Source organism: Gymnoscopelus braueri, assembly GCF_963280865.1.
Source record: "Gymnoscopelus braueri genome assembly, chromosome: 21".
NCBI classification, from domain to species: domain Eukaryota; kingdom Metazoa; phylum Chordata; class Actinopteri; order Myctophiformes; family Myctophidae; genus Gymnoscopelus; species Gymnoscopelus braueri.
The window spans coordinates 38,026,768-38,049,872 of NC_137623.1; the positions used below are offsets into that span (position 1 = coordinate 38,026,768).

The 23,105-nt window shown below is 40.3% G+C and overlaps 1 protein-coding gene across 2 annotated transcripts; it reads right to left on the minus strand.

Moving 5' to 3' along the window:
* Positions 1-8,584: 8,584 nt before the first annotated feature.
* Positions 8,585-22,347, minus strand: ncf2 (neutrophil cytosolic factor 2). Of its 2 annotated transcripts, none has more exons than XM_080417377.1 (15): positions 22,165-22,347; positions 21,702-21,784; positions 21,378-21,486; positions 20,568-20,702; positions 19,730-19,834; positions 19,107-19,169; positions 18,502-18,545; positions 15,363-15,504; positions 13,629-13,688; positions 12,687-12,792; positions 11,534-11,589; positions 10,857-11,014; positions 10,412-10,547; positions 10,068-10,182; positions 8,585-9,577 (listed from the first exon to the last, which is right to left on the minus strand). In XM_080417377.1, the coding sequence occupies exons 1-15, from the start codon at positions 22,336-22,338 to the stop codon at positions 9,486-9,488; spliced, it is 1,578 nt and encodes a 525-aa protein (XP_080273503.1). In that variant the 5' UTR covers positions 22,339-22,347; the 3' UTR covers positions 8,585-9,485. The 2 variants fall into 2 exon arrangements, with proteins under 2 accessions (XP_080273503.1, XP_080273502.1); XM_080417376.1 differs by having other exon boundaries at positions 10,068-10,185.
* Positions 22,348-23,105: the final 758 nt, after the last annotated feature.

The window sequence follows — 23,105 nt, forward strand, 5'->3', positions numbered from 1 at the left end:
GTCACCTGGTGCCCCAATAATATGTTAATACATCCTGCCAGCATGAATCAGTGACTTGTCAGTAAAATATAATTATAATACACAGTATGACGTGTTTGGTATTTTTATGTACGTGATTCCATCAACAATTCAACCTTTGAATTGTTGAGAGATGAATAATAATGTTTAAGACGTTTCAGGGTTCTTTTTGCTTGCTTTTGAATTAATTTTAAGATAAGAAGCCTCAGCTGCAATAGCTGATGTTGTGATCAGTTTTTAGATTTTGTGTTGGAACCTTTCCAAATTGATTGTAAACTTTACTCATTCTTTTATTTTGGTAGGTTTAGTAGCTTTCAAAAGACATAAGACATAGACATAGAGTGTGTCTATGATAGACACAGATTGTAAATTAAATGTTATAACTTTCCCCCGATAACCAGTTGTTGGCCGGTTGGAGATGTTTGGAGTTTACGAGCTCTGAGCTCCTACAAAACCGATGCTTACTTGCAGGTCTGCTGCCACTATTATTTGTTTTAAACACAACTAAAGACCTTTCTGTTTGCCGCTGCCTTTGATTGAGTTAATTTTATTTTTTCCTTTCTCTTCTGCACTGTAACTGTAACTGTTATTTCTATTGCATAATTGTGTTTCCTTTACTTGATGTTCTGTGTAAAGCATGTTGAATTGCCTTGTTGGCAATGTTCCGTACAAATGAAACTGCCTTGCCTTGCCTTACTTATGTAATGAAACACATGCCAGAACAAAACAAAACCACAAAAAACTAAAACAAGCTGCTGCTCAAAATGTTACTTGCACATGTAGACAAGTGGAATACATCATGTGTTTTTTTTTTATGTATGATGTGTGTCTTCAGTTTTTTGTTGCACATTTGACACTGCTGCTAAAGATATCGTCTCTGTCGGGTGGAAACAAAACAAAACTGTTACTTTTCAGGATTCAAATTCAAAAGTAGCAAAATTAGCAGATCGACAAGCTTCTTGCTGCATTTGGAGCTTGCAAATCTGCTACTTTTGTTGCTTTTGTGTGACACAAAAAGTTAGAATATATGGAGATAATAGGTTTCTGCCCGACAGCAATAAAATATAATGCCTCTGTTCTGGCATTTCTTTGCACAGCTGGTACCGGTACTTTAACTCTTATTTCTATCTCCTCCAGTATCATTTTGTTGGTGGTGTTAGCGCAGTCTCTGCGGAAAATGTCCTACCAACATTTTGCTGCTTTGAATTTTGAAGTGACAAATAAAAAATTCTTGATCTCGAAACCTTTTTTCACTACACTACATAATTGTAGTGTCACACCATCACTAACGTTGGGTATATTTTACCCAATATAATATATTCCATAAAAAATACAGAGTGCAACAATGCGCTTTAAAAAGAAATGGAGAATATAATAGATACAATTAAAATAAGATAAAGGAGCAAATAAAAAAAAATACTCCCACCTTTTATACAAAAGATAATAATAAAAAGTGACATTGTCATTTAAAGACCAGGCAAGAACTAGCTGTTCTTAGCCATCATTGGGTAGGGTAAGCAATGTTAAACTAGAAAAAGTGCTCCTCGGAGCACAAGTCTCCGCCAGGTCAGGTAGGTTATTATGGCCTCCTGGTGGCGCTATAATAGGCCAATGTGAAAAGGGTCCCATTTCTTCTTAGGCCTTTCACAGCAATCGGACACATGATTTGAGGCATTTTGTTCTAAAAATCTGGTTTGCTAAATTAGACATGCTGGTGGCGCTATAATGTGAAAAGGGGGGCATTTCTTCCTCGGCCTAGTGGGAATATGCGTGCAAAAATTCGAATTTGTTCCTTTTTTTGGACAGAATCTGAAGGAGTAAGAGCAAAACAAGTGTTTTACAAAAGTCAGCCTCCTGGTAGCGCTCTAACAGGCATATGTGAAAAATGCAGGGCAAAGGTTTTTCCTTGTCCTTTAGGGAGTGTGCGTGCAAAGTTTCACGCAGATTGGTGCAGTTATAGGTAAAACGTGAATTGGCCTGTTATAGCGCCACCATGAGGCTGATTTGAAAGTTTTCAAGTGGCATTTCTTCATGGGCCAAGTGGGAATCTATGTGGAAGATTTCACGGAAATCGCATGCTGCGTTCATGATTTGAGGCATTTTGTTCAAAACGAACCAATCCTGCAAACTTTGGAAGCCAATCTTAACCAATCAGGATGGAATATAGTCAATCGGACAGATCCGTGTTCATCACATGACTATAGAGATACTGTGTACCGATTTGCGTGTTGTTTGGACAAAATCTGTAGGAGTAATATCCAAAAATGTGTTTTGCAAAAGTGACGGACAGGGGGCAAAACATACTCTCTCGCCATGCCTTTCGGCCTGGCGGAGACAATAATTAGATTTAAAGAACAACAGTGGTGTAAAGTAACTAGCTGTGGCTGGAATGACCAGCAAAGCCAAGCTGGGAAGCTGTGTTTTGCTGGTCAGTCCAAAAGAACATTTTAAAGCGCTAGAAGACTACATCTATACATTATACATGTGATGGTGTAGTGGACTAATGCTCAAACTCTCAGCACTGGGTTTCCATGTTCAAGTCCCAGCCCTACTGTAGTTGAATGTGAAATTATAAATTTCAAAAGTACTGAGTAATGGTGTAGTAATACTCAGTCTTTCAGCAGAGAGTTTCAATTGTCAAGTTTTGCCAGCTAAACTACAAAAAAAAGCACCAAAAGACAAATTCAGGGAGAATATTAGAATAGTAAAGTTACATGATGAAGCTCTATATGCTGACGTATAGTATTTCAACTTTACTAACTGAAGGCTGACATATAAACACTTCAAGAGTACAAAGAGACATATGATGGGAGTGGTTGAGAGATGGTGTCTCATTGCAGAGATTCCATGTTCAAATCCCAGTCATTCTATGGTTCATTGCTTTTCAACTTTACTAACTGAAGGCTGACATATAAACACTTCCAGACTACGAAGAGACATACAATGGGAGTGGCTGAGAGATGGTGTAGGGGTCTGAAGATCAGACACTCAACATGGAGATGCCATGTTCAAATCCCAGTCGTTCTATGGTTCATTGCTTTTCAACTTTACTAACTGAAGGCTGACATATAAACACTTCCAGACTACGAAGAGACATACAATGGGAGTGGCTGAGAGATGGTGTAGCGGTCTGAAGATCAGACTCTCAACATGGAGATGCCATGTTCAAATCCCAGTCATTCTATGGTTCATTGCTTTTCAACTTTACTAACTGAAGGCTGACATATAAACACTTCAAGAGTACGAAGAGACTTATTATGGGAGTGGCTGAGAGATTTTTCAAGGCCAAAATACATAAAAGCAAGTCAAAAGCACAAAGACACATGTGAAGGGAGTCCTGAGAGATGGTGCAGTGGTCTAAAGGTCAGACTCTCAGCACAGAGATTCCATGTTCAAATCCCAGCCCTTCTATGGTTCATTGCTTTTCAACTTTACAAACTGAAGGCTGACATATAAAAGAACACTTCAACAGTACTAAGAGACATCTGCTGTTAGTCAGTGAGAGATGGTGTAGTGGGATAGTGATCAGACTCTCAGCACAGAGGTTCCATGTTCAAATCTCAGTCGTCCCATACTTCAAAGTACTTTGAAGTTTTCAAGGCCAAAAAGAAAGTCAAATCCACGAAGAGACTTGTGAAGGGAGTGGCTGAGAGATGGGGTAGTGGTCTGAAGGTCGGACTCTCGGCACAGAAGTTCCATGTTCAAATCCAAGTCGTCCCATACTTCAAAGTTGTAGTACTTTGACATTTTCAAGGCCAAAATACAAAAAAGCAAGTCAAAATCACAAAGAGACATGTGAAGGAAGTGGCTAAGAGATGGGGTAGTGGTCTGAAGGTCGGACTCTCAGCACAGAGGTTCCATGTTCAAATCCCAGTTGTCCCATACTTCAAAGTTGTAGTACTTTGAAGTTTTCAAGGCCAAAATACAAAAAAGCAAGTCAAATACACAAAGAGACATAATAAAGGAGTGGCTGAGAGATGGGGTAGTGGTCTAAAGTTCGGACTCTCAGCACAGAGGTCCCATGTTCAAATCCCAGTTGTCCCATTCTTCAAAGTTGTAGTACTTTGAAATTTTCAAGGCCAAAATACAAAAAAGCAAGTCAAAAGCACAAAGAGACACCTGCTGAGGGCCCAAAGGTGCGTTGGCGCAGTGGTGTGGTGTGCTTGATCGGTTGCCTCTGCTACAGACAGTTGGCAGGTTCAAGTCCCATGCCATCAACGTACTGGAGGACCATCGGGGGGACTGCCTCCCTCCCCTGTTTCCTGATAGTTAAAGGTGGGGGGTTATGTCTGAAAGAACTCTGCCCAGCTAGGGTTTTACAGAAAGACACTCCAACTCATTCAGTGGCCCTCGAGGTCCCCCACGTGCCTCAAAGGCTCCGAGTGCCTCTGAGGTGTTTCCGGCGTTTTCCGTGCTTTTGGCGTTTTCAGTGCCTTCAGTGATTATACCAGATGGCCCTGTTCGCAAAACAGCGATACCATACGAGTCCTTCGGAGGCACCAAGGCAGCAGCAAAAAACCATGTGATCCCCAAAAGACACCCTGCTGAGCTTCTACAGCAGCAGTCAGGCATGTAATCAGCCCAATGAGTTCTGTAAAACCTAAGCTGGGCAGAGTTCTTTCAGACATAACCCCCCACCTTTAACTATCAGGAAACAGGGGAGGGACACAGTCCCCCCGATGGTCCTCCAGTACGTTGATGGCATGGGACTTGAACCTGCCAACTGTCTGTAGCAGAGGCAACCGATCAAGCACACCACACCACTGCGCCAACGCACCTTTGGGCCCTTAGCAAGTGTCTCTTTGTGCTTTTGACTTGCTTTTTTGTATTTTGGCCTTGAAAATTTCAAAGTACTACAACTTTGAAGTATGGGACAACTGGGATTTGAACATGGAACCTCTGTGCTGAGAGTCCCAACTTTAGACCACTACCCCATCTCTCAGCCACTCCTTTCGCATGTCTCTTTGTGTATTTGACTTGCCTTTTTGTATTTTGGCCTTGAAAACTTCAAAGGACTACAACTTTGAAGTATGGGACGACTGGGATTTGAACATGGAACCTCTGTGCTGCAAGACGGACCTTCAGACCACTAGACCATCTCTCAGTCACTCCTTTCACATATCTCTTTGTGCGTTTGACTTGCTTTTCTGTAGTTTGGCCTTGAAAATTTCAAAGTACTACAACATTGAAGTTTGAGAAGACTGGGATTTGAACATGAAACCTCTGTGCTGAGAGTTCGACCTTCAGACCACTACCCCATCTCTTAGCCACTTCCTTCACATGTCTCTTTTGATTTTGACTTGCTTTTTTGTATTTTGGCCTTGAAAACTTCAAAGTACTACAACTTTAAAGTTTGAGACGACTGGGATTTGAACATGAAACCTCTGTGCTGAGAGTCCGACCTTCAGACCACTACCCCATCTCTTAGCCACTTCCTTCACATGTCTCTTTTGATTTTGACTAGCTTTTTTGTATTTTGGCCTTGAAAATTTCAAAGTACTACAACTTTGAAGTATGGGACGACTGGGATTTGAACATGGAACATCTGTGCTGAGAATCCGACCTTTAGACCATAACCCATCTCCCAGGCACTTCCTTCACATATCTCTTCGTGCCTTTGACTTGCTTTTTTGTATTTTGGCCTTGAAAATGTCAAAGCGCTACAACATTGAAGTATGAGACGACTGGGATTTGAACATGGAACCTCTGTGCTGAGAGTCCGACCTTTAGACCACTATCTCTCAGCCACTCCCATTGTATACTGTATCTCTCCGTAGTCTTGAAGTGTTTATATGTCAGCCTTCAGTTAGTAAAGTAATGAACCATAGAATGACTTGGATTTGAACATGGCATGTCATTACTGAGAGTCTGATCTTTAGACCACTACACCATCTCTCAGCCACTCCCTTCACATGTCTCTTCGTGCTTTTGACTTGCTTTTTTTTTCGCCTTGAACATTTCAAAGTACTACAACTTTGAAGAATGGGACGACTGGGATTTGAACATGGAACCTTGGTGCTGTGAGCCCGATTTTTAGACCACTACACGATCTCTCAGCCACTCCCTTCACATGTCTCTCCGTGCTTTTGACTTGCTTTTTTGTTTTTTGGACAGAAGAGCAAAACAAATGTTTTACAAAAGTCTGCCTCCTGGTGGCGCTCTAATAGGCATATGTGAAAAATGCAGGGCAAAGGTTTTTCCTTGGACTCTAGGGAGTGTGCCTGCAAAGTTTCATGCAGATTGGTGCAGTTATAGGTAAAAACGTGAATCGGCCTGTTATAGCGCCACCATGAGGCTGAAAGTTTTCAATTGGCATTTCTTCATGGGCCAAGTGGGAATCTACGTGGAAGATTTCACGGAAATCGCATGCTGCGTTCATGATTTGAGGCATTTTGTTCAAAACGAACTAATCCTGCAAACTTTGGAAGCCAATCTTAAAGGAGTAGTTCACCCAAAAAATGACTTATTTTCTATCAATTGCACACCCCATGAAGCCTTGAATCCATGGATTTATTTTAGTTTTTGTCGCATTCCTAAGCTAATAATTTGATTCCCGTCTCCTACCGGCTAATGTATCCGGTAGGAGACACAAAGTAGATTCTTTGTGTCTCCTACCGGAAATACACCTGGTCATCAAATTATTGGCTTAGGAATCCCACAAAAACAAAAATAAATCCCTGAATTGAAGGCTTCATGGGGTGTACAATTGATAGAAAATAAGTAATTTTTTGGGTGAACTCCTCCTTTAACCAATCAGGATGGAATATAGTCAATCGGACAGATCCGTGTTGATCACATGACTATAGAGATACTGTGTTCGTGTGTTGTTTAGACAAAATCTGTAGGAGTAATATCCAAAAATGTGTTTTGCAAAAGTCGGCCTCATGGTGGCGCTATGACAGGCTGATCTGAAAAATATGGGGCAGAGGTTCTGCTGTGGCATCCAGGGAGTGTGTGTGCGCAGTTTCACAGCGGCCGGGCCAATGGTGGCGGAGATTAGCTGGTCGCAGACAGAAGGACGGACGGACGGACGGACAGGGGGCAAAACATACTCTCTCGCCATGCCTTTCGGCCTGGCGGAGACAAAAAATATTTTTTTAATTTGGACTTAAAAACGTCTATGGTTGGGGATTGTCTAATGTAACCTGGAATATTGTTCCAGGTTTGTGGTGCATAGTAGTGAAATGCTGCTTCACCATGTTTTGTTTCAACTTTTGGAACAATTAATAGGCCAGCCCCAGATGACCTAAGGGTTCTAGGGGGTTCATATGGCTTCAGCATGTCCAAGATGTAGCTGGGCCCAGAGCCACAGAGACATTTATAGACAAGTAACACAATTTTAATTAATTTATTCAAACCTAGTACAGATCAATCTCCCATCTGACATAATCACACTTACAGATCAATGAACTGTACAGCAACACAAACTTGCTGTGCCCTCCCTGGACTAGTGACACGAAGAGAGATCTCTAGACAATATTGTTTTGGTGTCCCTGGATGAGCTCCAACAACCTGAAGAAGAGTGCACGGTTGAAATGTTGTTTTTGATGCCGTTTAACAAAGTTTGGAGCATCTAAAGTGAGTTGCAAGCCCTTTCTGGCCACATTTGCTGCCCATTGTGGTCCAGTATTGGAAGTGAAATGATGGCATTTGTCAACATATTATATTACTGTTGCATTTGAATGGTTTTGAAAGACTGGTTGGAAAAGTCTAGCTAAAAATAGTCCCTGCTATATATGTTGGTCTATGCAAGCATGTGTAATTTAATGTGTGATTCAAACTTACAGTAATTATTACATATAGTGTTACATAAGATTTTACAATGACTGCACATAACTGGGGTTGTGGGTCAAGCCTTGAATGTGTTACAACACAATACTGTATCAGTGCTTGCTCACTGGAATGTATTTTGTGTTGAAGATATTATGGTTATTCCTGTTATGGTTTTAGAACTTATTATACACAGTATGTACTGTAGATGGTTTAGTAGTGCTGACCTCATGGTAGTTAATTAATGTAAATTGGTGCGCAAGGGTGTAATGTGCTGGTAAATCCACCCCACCAGATGGCACTGTTGAGTCGCAACAGTTCAATAGAACCCTGGGAACATAATATGGACCTTAGCAAATGAAATAATTTGAGAATAGTTTCATTTATTAGTTTTACATGTGCAACAGAATAAAGCATCAATGTAATCAGCTGATTGAATCAATGTTTCTAATCAGCAACACATTTCTATGCACCAATCACAGCCCCTTCTAACAACAAGGCGGGCCATTTAAATATTATGGCTCCCTCCCACCCTGATCTCTGCAACATTATGTAAGCATACTTACTCACTCTTGCATTGCTCAATTTTCTTTTACTGAAATTCAATTTCTTGCTGCTTGACCAATTCAGGGGCCATTCTAAGGCAGCATCAGCGCCAACCACCAAGTATAACTGCATTAAAATATTGCATTTAATTGTTACATCTATGATGAGTGTTCTTGAGTGAACTGTCTAGAAAGGTTGATGTAACTCATGTACCATACTTTTAAAAATAACTCTACAAAACACAGCACTATACATTACTTGAAATAGTATTTATTCAGACCATGATAAAATATGAAATAACAATTATTGCAGGAGAGGCCGTGGTATATTGTGATTATACAGGTGTTGTAGGCTCGGTGGTTTTCAAAGTGGGGTCCGGGGACCCCCAGGGGTCCTTGAGGGGGTTCCAGGGGGTCCCAGATAAATGATGAATAGTTAGAAACCAGATGGACCGGGGGCAGGGCTGTAACATTGAGAGTGTACAAATGGAACCAAATGCGGGTCCATTTGGTTCCGTTTGTACACTCTACGAGTTATGGTGGTCCGTACTCTAATGTAGGGGTTATAGAAGTGGGGCCCTATATTCATCAACTATTTTCAAAACAATCTTGAATTCTTTTGAAAATGTTTGAAAATATTTGACATTTTGAACAACACAAGAAGTGTATGGGGGTCCTTGGCATACAATCTTTTCAGATGGGGGTCCGTGGTGGCCAAATACGTTTTGAAAGAAAAAACCTGCCTAATGATGATGTCACTGGGAGGCGGGTTTCTCAAGTGTCCAAAGCCCTCCTCTAGGCACAGACCGAATAGAATTTTATGTATAATGAGCATTAGTGAGGACCAATTATATGAAGATGAAGTGAAGTAAAGTCGTCCTTTAAGACCAGAAAGACTAAATAGTAGATGTACATAAGATAGTAGATGTACAAGCTTGCAGCGCGCTGTGAGCTTGTAGATCTGCTGTTTTTGAATAGCCAACGTAAAAAATGAATGAAGTGGTTAAAATGATTGTGATGCTGTATCAACTACTTTAGCTGGGGACCCCCTGGAACTCACCCAAGGACCCCACTTATGAGAACCCCGGACATAAATGACAATTACTATGGAATGAATGAGGAGGTTGGAGCACCGATTGCTTCTGTGTTTTCTCACTGGCCACTGAGAGGAGCTTCTTCCACAAAACTTGCGGGAAATATACCAATATTTCCATTACATTGGCCTTCGTACCAGTCCTCGTTGACTGTGGAAGAGAGAAAACGTTTGTTAAATAATTAATAATCTTGAATTATTTCTCCATGATCATTGACAACACTGAGACTCAGAAATATATATGTATTTCTTTCTTTTCTTTTTTTCTACCACTTACACGCTATACTCCACCCCATAACAATAGCAACAGATTTGATCTACAAGCTCCCAATATGTTGCATCACGACGCGTTGTAAGCTTGTAGATTTGCTAGTACCATAAAAGGTTTTGACAAATTTGCCCAAAACAGGAGGGTTAATATAATATTATTTCTCTATTAAATTGTTAAATTGTGATGTTATGAAACATACATTTCAGACAGTCTACATTTCCAAAAAGGAAATGCATGTACTGTATGTTTGACCGGAAGCAGGGATAAAACATATCACCATCAGCCATAAAAAATGAATGAGCAGAGGGGGATTTCAAAAGCAGAGACCCCCCCCCCCCATCTCCCACAGCAAATCCAACCCTGATCTCACCTTTGGAGAGAAGTGTGATTGTGTCTCCTTCATTGAAAGGAAGGTCCTCTGGGTTTGAAGATGCATACGAATGAAGAGCCACCAGTTGAGTCTGCTTGGTTGGCTGTTCATCTGTCTGCTCAAAACGACAACAGATACAGTAGATAGTTAGATCATTGATTCCCAAACATGGGGTCGTTCTGACCCAAACAAGCAAACAAAAGAACAGGAAAAATTTTAAGAAAAGAATGTATACATCCCCATTTTGAAAACCACAGCGGTATACTACTGTAGCCATCATTAGAGCCCCACTGCAAGTGGCAAAAACAAGAAAGGTGTGTGGACATAAAGAGACCCATTCTTACCTCCTTCTCCTTCTGATTCTCATCCTTCATCATCTTACACCTTAAAGTGATGCGACCGCTACTGGCATGACTCCAAACCTTCTCCATTTCAGTGTTGGGATCGATCACTATTTGTCCTTTGTCTGAGCAGCTTAGACTGGAAATTGAATGAATTAATACATTGTTTATTTTCAGTCCCATTCAAATCGGGATAAGCAACTGTGTCATTTTAGATTTTAGCTATATATATAGCAACGCACGTTTTTTTTCCAGAAAACTCTTAGGATTTAGAGCAGTGGTTTAGTGGTTCTCAAAAATATACAATATACAAGCTCACACAGCGCATCACTTCGTGCCGCACTGCAAGCTTGTACATCTGATATTTTTGAAATTTTTTGAAGCTTGGTACTTTATGTGGAATGATCACAAACTGGCATTATAAACTGTATTGCAACATATACTGTACCTCAAGGTGATAGAATCAGCAGGCACGTTGAGTTTCCTGCTGATTTTCTCAACCAGCGTGGTGTATGGAGATCCCTCGGACATGGAGACTGCTATGTTGTGTGTGAAAAATACTTTCACCGTGCAGAGCGGGCTTTCACCATCACCAGGCTCTGTACTCTATAGCAAGACAAGGAAGCAACAAGACAAGGAAGAGGAATTATAGTGAATGATTCTAACCGGAACCGATAAAAAAAAAGAAGAGGTGCACTGTTCAGGACAGGGGGTTTTCTGAACCACGTGTTAATTTCGTCGACTACAACGAAAAATGTTCGTCGACTACCTTTTTTTCACTGAAAACTAAATCAAAACTAAGCTATGATGACTAAATATATTGACAATTTCGTCAACAAATCGTCCACTAAATCAACAGTAGATTTAGCCTACTAAAATCGTATGATATTTAGTCAACTAAAACTAGACTAAAAGTAAAACATTTCAGATGACTAAAGTATGACTAAAACTGAATGGAATTTTATTCAGAAGACTATGACTAAAAACTACATCAAAATTTGCTGTGAAAATTAAAACTGTTCTGAACATATTGGCACAGAGATCACATTCCACTGATATATACAGTTAAAAAGCGATGAGCGTTTGGATATTATCATGCAATGATGGGCCTCGGCATACACATACCTCTTCCATCGTGTCTCGTTCACTTGTGGAGTTGGGAGTGTTGGCTGACATGATGCCTACCCAAAGAAAGAAAGTGAGAAAGAAAGGAAAATAAAAAAAATGTTTTTTCATCTCTTCAAGATTCAAGATTGCTTTATTTGTCATTCGTTTTCCATCTGCAAACAGCTTTGGAGGGAAAAAAAACGAAATTGTGTTTCTCCTAGTTAAAGACATACATTCATAAAATAATAAATAAATAGTGCAGGAAAATACTCTACCATTCTAAATAAATAAATCGTAAAAACTAGAATAATTCATGTATAAAAAAACAAGCATAACCAGATAAAAACGGTATAAAAACTCTTATAATCGTATTAATCGTATCTATAGAGTTCATCTCATCTAATGCATAGGAATGCATACTGTACCTCCCAAGTTCATTATACAACCTAGTAGGGAGATTGGAGTTCTTCCTTCATGTGTATTGTGAAACCTCTATATCAAGAACTAGGCCCGCCACAATTATTACATAATTGCCCGGTTGCAATGATTTGAGCTAATCTTTTGTAGAATTATTGGAATCATTTCCATTTATGTAAAACAGCTGGATGAAATGAACAGAACTGTCATATTTCATTCCATCATTATTTCCCACATCGTTGTCCATTCTCTTTCAGCTACGTTCAACCTCGTGTCCTTATTTAGGTCATTTAGGGCACAGTTTCAAAAGAATTTAAACAAATATTTCAAATGTTGTGACGAACACACCGTGAGCTTGTAGATCTGCTATTTTTGTCAAGTTCAAATTAATGAAGTATAGCTGATATACAAGCAGATTATACAAGCTCAGAGCACGTCACTTTGTGCCGTGCTATGAGCTTGTGTGTGTGTGTACTGTAGGCTGTGTGTGTGTGTGTGTGTGTGTGTGTGTGTGTGTGTGTGTGTGTTTGTGTGTGTGTATATATATATATATATATTTTTTTTTTAAAGCAAATATTTTTTCCCTGGCACAAAATATTTTTGAGATGGGGGTCCATTTGGAGGTCCTTTTTAAACACTACCTTGGCCTCTGTTTGGTAGGACCTGATGAAGGTGCAACAGCATTGAAATGTTGTCCCACTTGTACTTTGCTTGCCATTGTCTCCTGCCATGCACCGGGCCTGCCAAACTTTACCTGATCTACGGGGGGCCGGCGTGGGACTCTTCTTCTTCTCAGGTTGTCCGACGGGCGCTTCTCCTCTCGGAGGCTGAGGCGTTCCAGCCCCGCTGTTTTTTCCATCCTACAACATACGGTATAGATAAATTTACTAGGAATCACATGTTCCCATTCTGTTTTTATTCATTCAATATGTTGCTGTCGGGCAGAAACCTCTTAACTCCATATTCTAACTTTCTGTGTTTTTTTTGTTGTAAATCAACGCCCTACTTGATCATACTACAGCGTCACAAAAAAGCATAAAAAGTAGCAGATCTGCAAGCTCGCAGCTTGTAGATCTGCTACTTTTGCTATGTTTTTTATTTGAATCCTAAAAAGTTACAGTTTTGGACACACAGTATGAGGTTTCCGCCCGACAGAGACGATATACACACCATAAAAGATGATGTAGTGTTCCCAAATTGTTTGTGTTTAGAGGTAACATGAACATTTTATCTACCTATATGTCCCTGATAATTTAAACAATTGAGGATTGTTTGTTTAAGCACAGCAGGCAATTTAAAAATAATTTGAATTAGTGACATAATACTCGAAGAGCATAGGATAAGGATAATTCCTTTTTTTAACAGGTCGGTCAATTAAGTCCTTGCGGTCTTGTTTCCAATGAGAACCTGTGAGCAATTAGGGGTGAATTAAGGGTCTTGCTCAGGGACAAACTTCATTTCATCGACACATATGCTGACCTGGCCTGGAATCGAACCTGGGGCAACCAGGGCCTCTGGCTCCCTAGGTGGGCTCACTAACCACTCAGCTATGGCCGCCCCCTGCATCAAACATGGAACAATCACGTCAACACTTGAAGCTCCTGACTCAGTTCAGCGTTCCATGAATACACAAAAATCTCATTTGACATGAAACATTATTCATACCATTAAACACGCATACAAAAGTAATCCATACCTGATTCTGTTTAGAAGATAAGCTTGCACGTTGCAGGAAATTGTACGGAACAAGTCCCTTCTGTAAATGAAATAGCAGAGATAAACATGTTTTGCGTCAGTACATTTGCAGGTACAGGCCAATAAAGGTATATATACAGTACCAGTAGTTAGAATTACTCTGATTTGTTACTTAAGTAAAAGTAAATGTACTTAGTTACTTTCCACCATTGGCACGAGGTATCTCATAATGGCCTAATAAACATGAACACGCTCTCAGCATAATATTGAAATGCCATGGAAGCATTATTAAGGTGCTGTGAGAGGTTATGGTGCATGAAGTGATACAGCTATTGTGTAGACCAGGGGTCTTCAACGTTTTTCAGGCCAAGGGACCCCCTAGCTGAGAGAGAGATGAAGCAGGGAACCCCTCTATATTGTATAAATGTGTGTTTCAGATTAAAAACATTTTTTAAACTTGGTCTGCTCTTTTTTCCCTCCGCACCTATACCTCTTTGCCAAAAATAGCTGATCTACAAGCTCACAACGCCTCGCAGCGCGAGGCGTTGTGAGCTTGTAGATCTGCTATTTTTGGCTTAAGTTCGCCTCATGATAGGGATGCTAGGGTTCAATTGGTATAATGTAATAAAAAGTTCCTATCACACAAAGATTTGGCGGCCCCCCTGAAGCAACTCTGAGGACCCCCTAGGGGTGCCGGACCACCTGTTGAAGACCCCTGGTGTAGACCAAAAGGTTCTCAAAGGGGATCCCCAGGGGTCCTTGGGGAGAGGTTTCCAGGTGGTCCCCAGAAAAATGAGGAACAGTTTAATGGCATTATTATTTCCTAAACTAGAAGAGAGAATGTATAGATTTGAAGAGAAGAATGTATAGATTTCAAGAGAGAATGTATAGATTTCTAGGTTTCACGGTATTATCTCCCAGTTCGGTAGTAAATATAAACAATTATACAACAGGTAGTTCCGACCAAGCAATCTGATTGGTTGAAATAGCTTTCTAGCCGTGCTTCAAACCAGCATCATAGCACGGGCCTAATCACATTAATAAATCACTCCGCACTGCAGTCCGCACCTGATTAGACCATATATGGCACAACTGTGCTGTGACGTCACGCTGTCCCACGGTAGGAAAACAAACAGCACGGCGAAAATAGCCGATCTACAAGTTCACAACGCGTCGCCAGGTATCGCACGGCAAAAATAGCCGATCTACAAGTTCACAACGCGTCGCCATCGCGACGCGTTGTCAGCTTGTAGATCAGTTATTTTGGCCACGTGACACGGTCGTACGACGGAGCATATAGCCTACTGGAATTCATTCCACTGCGCAAGCATTGATATCTCGGCTGTGTTGATGAGACGGTGCCTCAGGCTCATAGTGCTGCTACAGGGACTATTTAATGTCTCAGTGAAAAACTCTTCTCTTTACAGGGAAACGGATAATAGCGAAACATTTTTATTATGAATTGCTCCACAATATGAATACATTTGGATGTGTTTTGTTGGTAACTGTTGTATAATCGCAATATTACACTCGAGGGTGTGCTTTACCTTACATTATTGGCACTTCTGTGATGCTCGCGGAACTCGGCTTCGCCTCGTTCCTGACCGCATCACAGGCGTGCCAATAATGACGGTAAAGCACACCCTCTCGTGTAATATTGCTTAATTGTCAAATGGGGCTCCTTGACAAGAATATGTTCCATTTGTGTAGTAGACTATAGCTCAGTGGTACTTACTCTCTCATTGAAAACCACTGAGGCCCAGTTGTCAGCACCCTTGTGGGTCATAAAGACCATATTGCCAGGCATTAAGTGCAACTCATCACTGGTCTTGGGGATGAACTCATAGAGGACAATGTGCGGTTCTCCTTCCAAAGCCCTGCAGAGATAGGAAACACTTAAGGATATAGGTTTGTGAATGTCCTCGGGAGGAGTGTATATGTTACAGGGTGAATGGAGAACCAGGTAGATTGAAGAAGGCGCGTTCGTTTTTACCACCCACCCAGCAATTCTGTAGAAGCAACACTAGAGGGAGCCACAAGCCAGGCTTGTGCACAAACATATATGGCTGCGACCACACACACACAGTCACACACACACACACACACACACACACACACACACAAGCGCACACACACGCGCTCATGCTTTTTTTGGTTTATTGAAAGCAGGACTGTTAAGATACTTTTATTGTGTTCTGGCTTTTGTTTTACTTTCTCCCTGACACACACACACACACACACACACACACACACACACACACACACACACACACACACACACACACACACACACACACACACACACACACACACACAGTGATCCATGAAAAGAACTATTCTGTCCCTATCGGTTTACAACTCAAACGGCGCTGAGTCGACAAGTGGAGCATCGGCCGGTCAGCGCGGGCACTCGCGCCTGGAGGCGCGAGGGCGCGCTTCCTCGGCCTCAAGCTCCACTTGTCGGCGCGCCTCCGTCGTGGACAAGCGTGTGCGTGTGCACGCGTGTTCAGCGTTCCCCTAGCGTACCCCCGCCTCGCAGTGCCGCGTCCTCCTTCTCCTCCTCCTCCTCGCGAGCCTCGCTAATAAACCCTATCTCGAAAAGCCCCGCCTCGCCCCGAAGCCCCGTGCCTAAAAACGAGCGCTCTGTCTTCAATCTACCTGGTTCTCCATTCACCCTGTGACATATACAATACACTCACTGTATTCACTCACACGTTACCAAGAGCAGTTTTTGATCAAAAGCATGTTTTTGGTCAAAGCCAAATGGGCCAGGGCTTAGAAACACCAAATGATAAGCAAAACCAAACCAACAATTGTCTTTGTCATTCCTAATAGAGCCCTGCTGCTATGGGGGCTAAAGATTTTGTCCTGAGGCCTGAGACCTTTTCATTTCAAGGACCCCCCAGTTTACTATGCATCAGGTCACGGAGTCACGGACTCCCATAACTCTGAGAGTTTACAAATGGAACTGGTTTCCAGTTATACACTCTCAGATTTACCAATCATTTAGCTGGTGGTCCTCCCCTTGGAGGACCCTGGGGGTCCACAGACCCCATATTGAGAACCAGTGTGCTAGAAGATATATAGGTGACAGCCCGGGTCACCAAAATCAAAATAGTTCTTCCCCAGGGAAGCATGAATGGTTTCAGCAAGTTCAATTCAATTAAATTTTATTAAAGTGTCAAATCACAACAAGTTGTGTCAAGACAGGAGCAGTGACCTGACAGTCTTTTTTTTTCTCACTTGCGAAGTGAGAAAAAAGAATTTCCGCCGAACGTAATGAATCAGGCTGGATCCCAGGCTACGACAGTCCCACCCTGAGCAAGCAATTTTACGAAAGTAACTAATTACAAACTCAAGTAGGCTACAGTACTTAAGTACACATTTTTACTTTACTGGAGTATTTCCAATGTTCTGTACTTTTACTTCACTCCACTACATCTCAGAGGGAAACATTGCATGGCAGTCTGCACTTTAGACCATTGAAATATGTTTAATGCAAGTGCAAATTTTGGCCTGAGGGTGGTGCTAGAGGAAGGTCTATGCAGTGACCCAAAGCAGTATGGTTTAAGCCTTTACACAGCCTATGGGTTAAGCCTTCTGTGGGAGCATGAATGTGCCACTCTGCAACAGTGCTGGAAAAAGTACTCACTACTGCAATGTGGAAATACTCTGTTACAAATAAAAGTCTGGAATACAAAATTTACTTGAGTAAAGGTACAAAAGTATTGGTATCAAAATGTACTTAAAGTACCAACAGTAGAATGTACTCATACAGTATACAGTATGCAGAATGTCCCATTTCACAAGTTTTCAAAAACATCTTTTGAAAATAGCAGATCTACAAGCTCACAATGCGTCGCATCGCAACACATTGTGAGCTTGTAGATCGGCTATTTTCAAATGGCCGAAATGTAGTGAAGTGGTTACTGTATGTTTTGTAATACAAATCAAAATTATTAAAAACGTTTTCAAATTATTGTAGTGGAGTAAAAGTATAATATTTGCCTCTGAGATGTAGTGGAGTAGAAATAAAAGTACTGAAAATTGGAAATACTCCAATAAAGTCAAAGACTTTACTTAATACAGCGTAGCCTACTTGAGTTTGTAATTAGTTACTTTCCACCACTGGAGGTTGACATATGTTGTGTGCAAGCTAATGTTATTAAAGTCCACTCTACAGTACCATTTATACAGTAAGGAGAGGAACTGTGTTTGACGTTCAAACTCAAAATGCATTCTGTCAGTGAGCCATTTCATATCTAGAAGCAGATGTCTAAATGTGTGTTTTTTTTAATAAATATAGTAATTTGTTATTTCTAGCTGAGTAGGCTACTGTATTTCTTTGCAAGCTTCTGACTTTCACTACGCTGCATTTAAATAGAAATATTGTAGCCTATTTTGACTCATTTCTAGGGCGGAACTTCCAAATACATACGAAAAATGGCTGATCTACAAGCTTACATTTGTTTTGTGTTTTAATGTCCTAAATTTCAATACAGCATGCATTGATATTAAAAACAATGTACTTCGTAATTTGTACTTTTGAATACTTGGTGTCTACTTGAGTATATCGTCTCTGTTGGGTGGAAATGCATGATGTATGTCCAAAACTGTTAAAGGATTCAAATTCAAAAGTATCAAAAGTAGCAGATCTACAGTAGCTCAAAAAGCATCGCTTTGCGCTGCTTGTGGATCTGCTACTTTAGATGCTTTTGTGTGACGCTGTAGTATGATCAAGTAGTGTGTTAATTTATGAAAAAACATGAAAAGTTAGAATAAGAAGGAGATAAGAGGTTTCTGCCCGACAGAAACGATATACTGTGTCCACCACTGTCTATAATGTTATAAGCACTTTAAAAAACGTTCTTTACCTCAGAACCTCGGGGGGCTTCCGATCAACAGGACCTACCTCAACCTATCAGATATCAAAAGATTTCAAAATCACAACATTAGTTCCAAGGAAAATGTAACACTTATTCACACAACTAAATGTAAAAAAAATAAGAAAGAAACCATGCTTTCTCATGCTGTTCAACAAAAATATGGAATTGCCTACCAAAAGGAGTAAAGGAGTGTAAAACCCTACTCACTTTCAAAACTGCCTTAAAGAAACACCTGGGTTAGGGTTAGGGTTAGGGTTAGCCTAACCTAACCTTATTCCTGATCTTACCCTCAGTAAACTATGCCTATAAACCTAACCTTATTCCTAAACTTAACATCAGTAAAACTATGCCTAAAGTTTACCTTATTCCTAAACGTAACCTCAGTATATGCCTAAAAACCTAACCTTATTCCTAATCTTACCCTCAGTAAACTATGCCTATAAACCTAACCGTATTCCTAAACTTAACATCAGTAAAACTAATACAAGAATAAAAGAACCACTGGGGGGGGCGAGCGGTCCGTGAAAAAAAACGGGGGCGAGTGTGTTTTGGGGCGAGTCTTCTGGTTACCCTGTAGTGTAGGTATACTTCACCTGTGGTTGTAGGGGAGCAAACCCAGCAAACCCAGCATTCTCAGGGCTAACGGTGGCCAGCACCTGAGGAAAGGAAAGCACTGAGTCATACCGGTGGTTCCAGTGGCGAAAGGAGTACTCACATTTTGTACTTTAAGTAAAAATACCAATACCACAATGTAAAAATACTCTGTTACAAATAAAAGTCTGGTATTAAAAATGTACTTGAGTAAAAGTACAAAAAGCATTCGCATTAAAATATACCAAAGTACTGAAAGTAAAAGTACTCATTTTGCCGAATGTCCCATTTTACAAGTTTACAAATGTATAAAAATGCTTTGAAAATAGCCGATCTACAAGCCGATTTGTAGATCGGCTATTTTCAAATAGCCTAAGTATGCATAGGGTTGAACTGGTTAATGCAACATGGTTAACGAATGTTTTGTAAAAAGTAATCCAAATCTACAAAGTAACGAGTAACTAAAGTTTTCAAATAATTGTAGTGGAGTAAAAAGTACAATATTTGCCTCTGAGATGTAATGGAGTAGAAGTAAAAGTGTTGGAAATTGGAAACACTTCAGTAAAGTAAAAAATATAGTACATATGAATGCTTTGATCTGCCATTAAGTAAAATGGTAGCCTACCTTAGCTTTCCCCAGATAGTCCTTCTTTTCCAGCTCGGCCACATATTTTTGATTTGGTTTGAATAGCTGTTTTGGGACCTCAGCTAGCTTGAATATTTTCTGTTTCTGTTGGTGAGAGAAAATGATAATTATTAATATTCACATGGTATTCCTTCAGTCTTATGTTCCCTCAGCCCCATGTTCCCTCAACCCCATGTTCCCTCAACCCCATGTTCCCTCAACCCTATCCCTATAGTGTCCTCAGGAGTTAAGGTTGGGGTCAGTGTTAGTTTTGAAGGATCATAGGGCTGAGGGAACATACGGTAGATGCTCTCCTAAAACCTTGGGTTCATGTGTTTTAGTGAGATCAAATGAAAGACTTCTGCTTTTAAACACATGAACCCTAGCGTCCCTATTCAGGGGTGAATATTAGGCGAAAATAACAGATCTACAAGGCCACAATGTGCCGCACTGCGATGCGTTGTGAACTTGTAGATAGCCTATTTTCACCAAAGAGATATGGTGTAGGGGTAGGGGGGAGGAAGCATGTAGGATTTAAGTCTTAATCCCTACAGTATATCGTCTCTGTCGCGTGGAAACCTCATACGTCCGAAACTGTTACTTTTCAGGATTCAAATAAAAAAACAGCAAAAGTAGCAGATCCACAAGCTCAAAACACATCGCTTTGCGCCACATTTCGAGCTTGCAGATCTGTTTTGATGCTTTTGTGTGACGCAGTAGTATGATCAAGTAGGGCATACATTTATTATGAAAATGGAGATAAGAGGCTTCTGCCCGACAGCAGCGATATTTAAGTGGTTACGAAGGTAACCACTATAGGTGCATGTTTGGGACATACCAGAGTGGACTCCAGGGCCCTGTCCAAGAGGCTGAGCTTGACCTCTGTCCTGTACTCCAGTGCAGAGACCAGGTGCTGCTGGGCTTTGTCCCATCGGCCCAGATGAGCCTGAGCCAGCGCCATGTTGTGAAGAACCTGAGGGACAACGGTCAGAATTTGTGTGAACAGCTGCCTGCCTTAACTGTGTCAAAAAGGAAAATCATTGTTTTTGTTTTGTTTTGTTAACACATGAAGCCAATGATCTAGCAGGTTGATATTATCAGGTGATTCGTCTTCACAAAAACAAAGCAAAAAACATCCATTTACACTGGCACACAGTATGGACAGGCATTACATAGAAAACACTGAAGCTTTGATTGTAAAAACAAAAACCCGTAGGGCCCTATCTTGTGCAGTGCCTTATGCCTAATCTTATTAGGCTTTTATTTATTTATTTAGAAAACATTTCAAAATAGTGAAAATAGACGATCTACAAGCTCACAATGCGTTGATGTAGATCGGCTATTTTCACCATTGACACTTTTAACTATTGTTACCTATTGTTACTATAGTAATAACTCCTGTGAGCACCTGGTGGTTCTGTTTTTCTAGCTATTTTCACTGTTTTAGAAACAATACAAAAATGCCTTATAAGATTAGGCATAAGGCATAAGGCAAGATAGGGCCCTAAAGTTTCATTGACAGTGACACTTTACATTTGTGTTGGATACTGTATTCTAGGTGGGGCTGCATCTTGTCACAGTCTTATAATGTGTCACAACAATGCCTGTTGTGTGATGACATCCGCTCTGTAGGCCTTCAGACACTTACCTCACAAGCATACAACTTGTATGCGAGACCGAGAGCCTTGTAGTCAATAACCTGGTTACCACGTAGCTCTTTGAAGGCATACTGGAAGTCACCGAGACACTCCTCGAACCTTTAAACAGGAACATACAAGTCACTAACCATGGCAATAAATTAAACCAGCTAATGTACCATGATGGCACTGACACATAGTGATATACCAATGTGAAGATGCAGTGAAAAAGAGTTAAACTAATAATAGGCTAATAATAATAATCATTAACAATAACAACAACAACAGCATTGCATTTCATTTCATTTCATTTCATGATGATGACCAATTCTTGCCTCTCCTTTTTGTAGAAGGTGATTCCTCTTTGAAAGAAGGCAACTGCCAGATGTTCATCTTTGCCTATGCTGCGGTCAAATGCCTGCATGAATAATTGAGAAAATCTGGTAACTTCCTTCTCCTTTCTATATGACTTGCAATTTAATCATAATTTTATGGCAACGAATAACAAACAACAAACAATTGTGATTTCTCTTGAGAAACAGATTATTACAGTAATTTAATAATATATTGTTTAGACTGATGCTAGGTTCTTGGTTTTCCTGTTATGTGATCCTACTGTAGTTCCCTGAGGCACTACACTGTCCCTTTGCATTCTATGTATGTGATCACCTTGCTTATTGTCAGCCGCTTTTGGATAAGAGCGTCTGCTAAATTGTAAATTGTTGAGATGTGGAGCCATTTTAAAACAGATTTCTGAGTTTAATGTTAGCCAAGACCAGCTCATAACCTCAGACATACCTTCTCAGCAGCATCAAAGTCTCGGTTGATCAGTTGGAGACAGCCAATGTTATAGTAAATTTTGGAGTTTGGCTCTTGGATAGACAGGAAAATGCTAAGAGCTTCAGAAATGTCTTTTCCCTCAGCGTGAGATACAGCGTTGTCCCAGTGTCGCAGAGTGTCCACAAAAGTCATCTTGTCACTTCAGAGATGCACTGAGCTACTGACTAAATAGAGGAACTTGAAGCTTATTTGAAACAAACACATTTCCCCAAAAATTTTGAGAAGGAAGTATGGCCACACAATGTGACAATAGTTCAGACCACAACAAGCTTTTATAGTAATGGTATAATTCTCTGTTGGCTATTCTTTTGTAGTTGTTTCTTTTTTTTGTCTTAAGTAAAACAAACGTAATTTATTTTATACATGTTTTCTAGTACATGGCAGGTGTTGTTGCATGATTGACTGCTGTGACTGGAAAGTACAGAACTACTAGGGATGGTAGATCAGAATCACATAGTGTTTACTGTATGTTCACATACAAGGAATTTAACTTGATGCATTAAAAAAAGAAAAAAAGCAATTATATACAACGAGATAAGAGAATTCATATACTGTCAAATAAGTATAGCATAAATAAGATATATATTAAAAAACCTAATATAACACTAGGCTAAAATTCTGTAGAGTCAGACCTGTGTGCAATATGAACAGCGTGAACTATATTGGAAGTGAATGTATTGGCATCAATGGCATGTACAGTATATGGTAATATTGCACAGACCAAGTAGAAATATAGCAATAGTAATGCACGGGTTATACTATGGTTATACTACAGGTATTATATGTATGAGTGTATGTGCGTGTGTGCGTGTGTGCGTGTGCGCGTGTGTGTGTGTGTATATACATATATATATATATATATACATATATATATATATATATATATATATATACATATA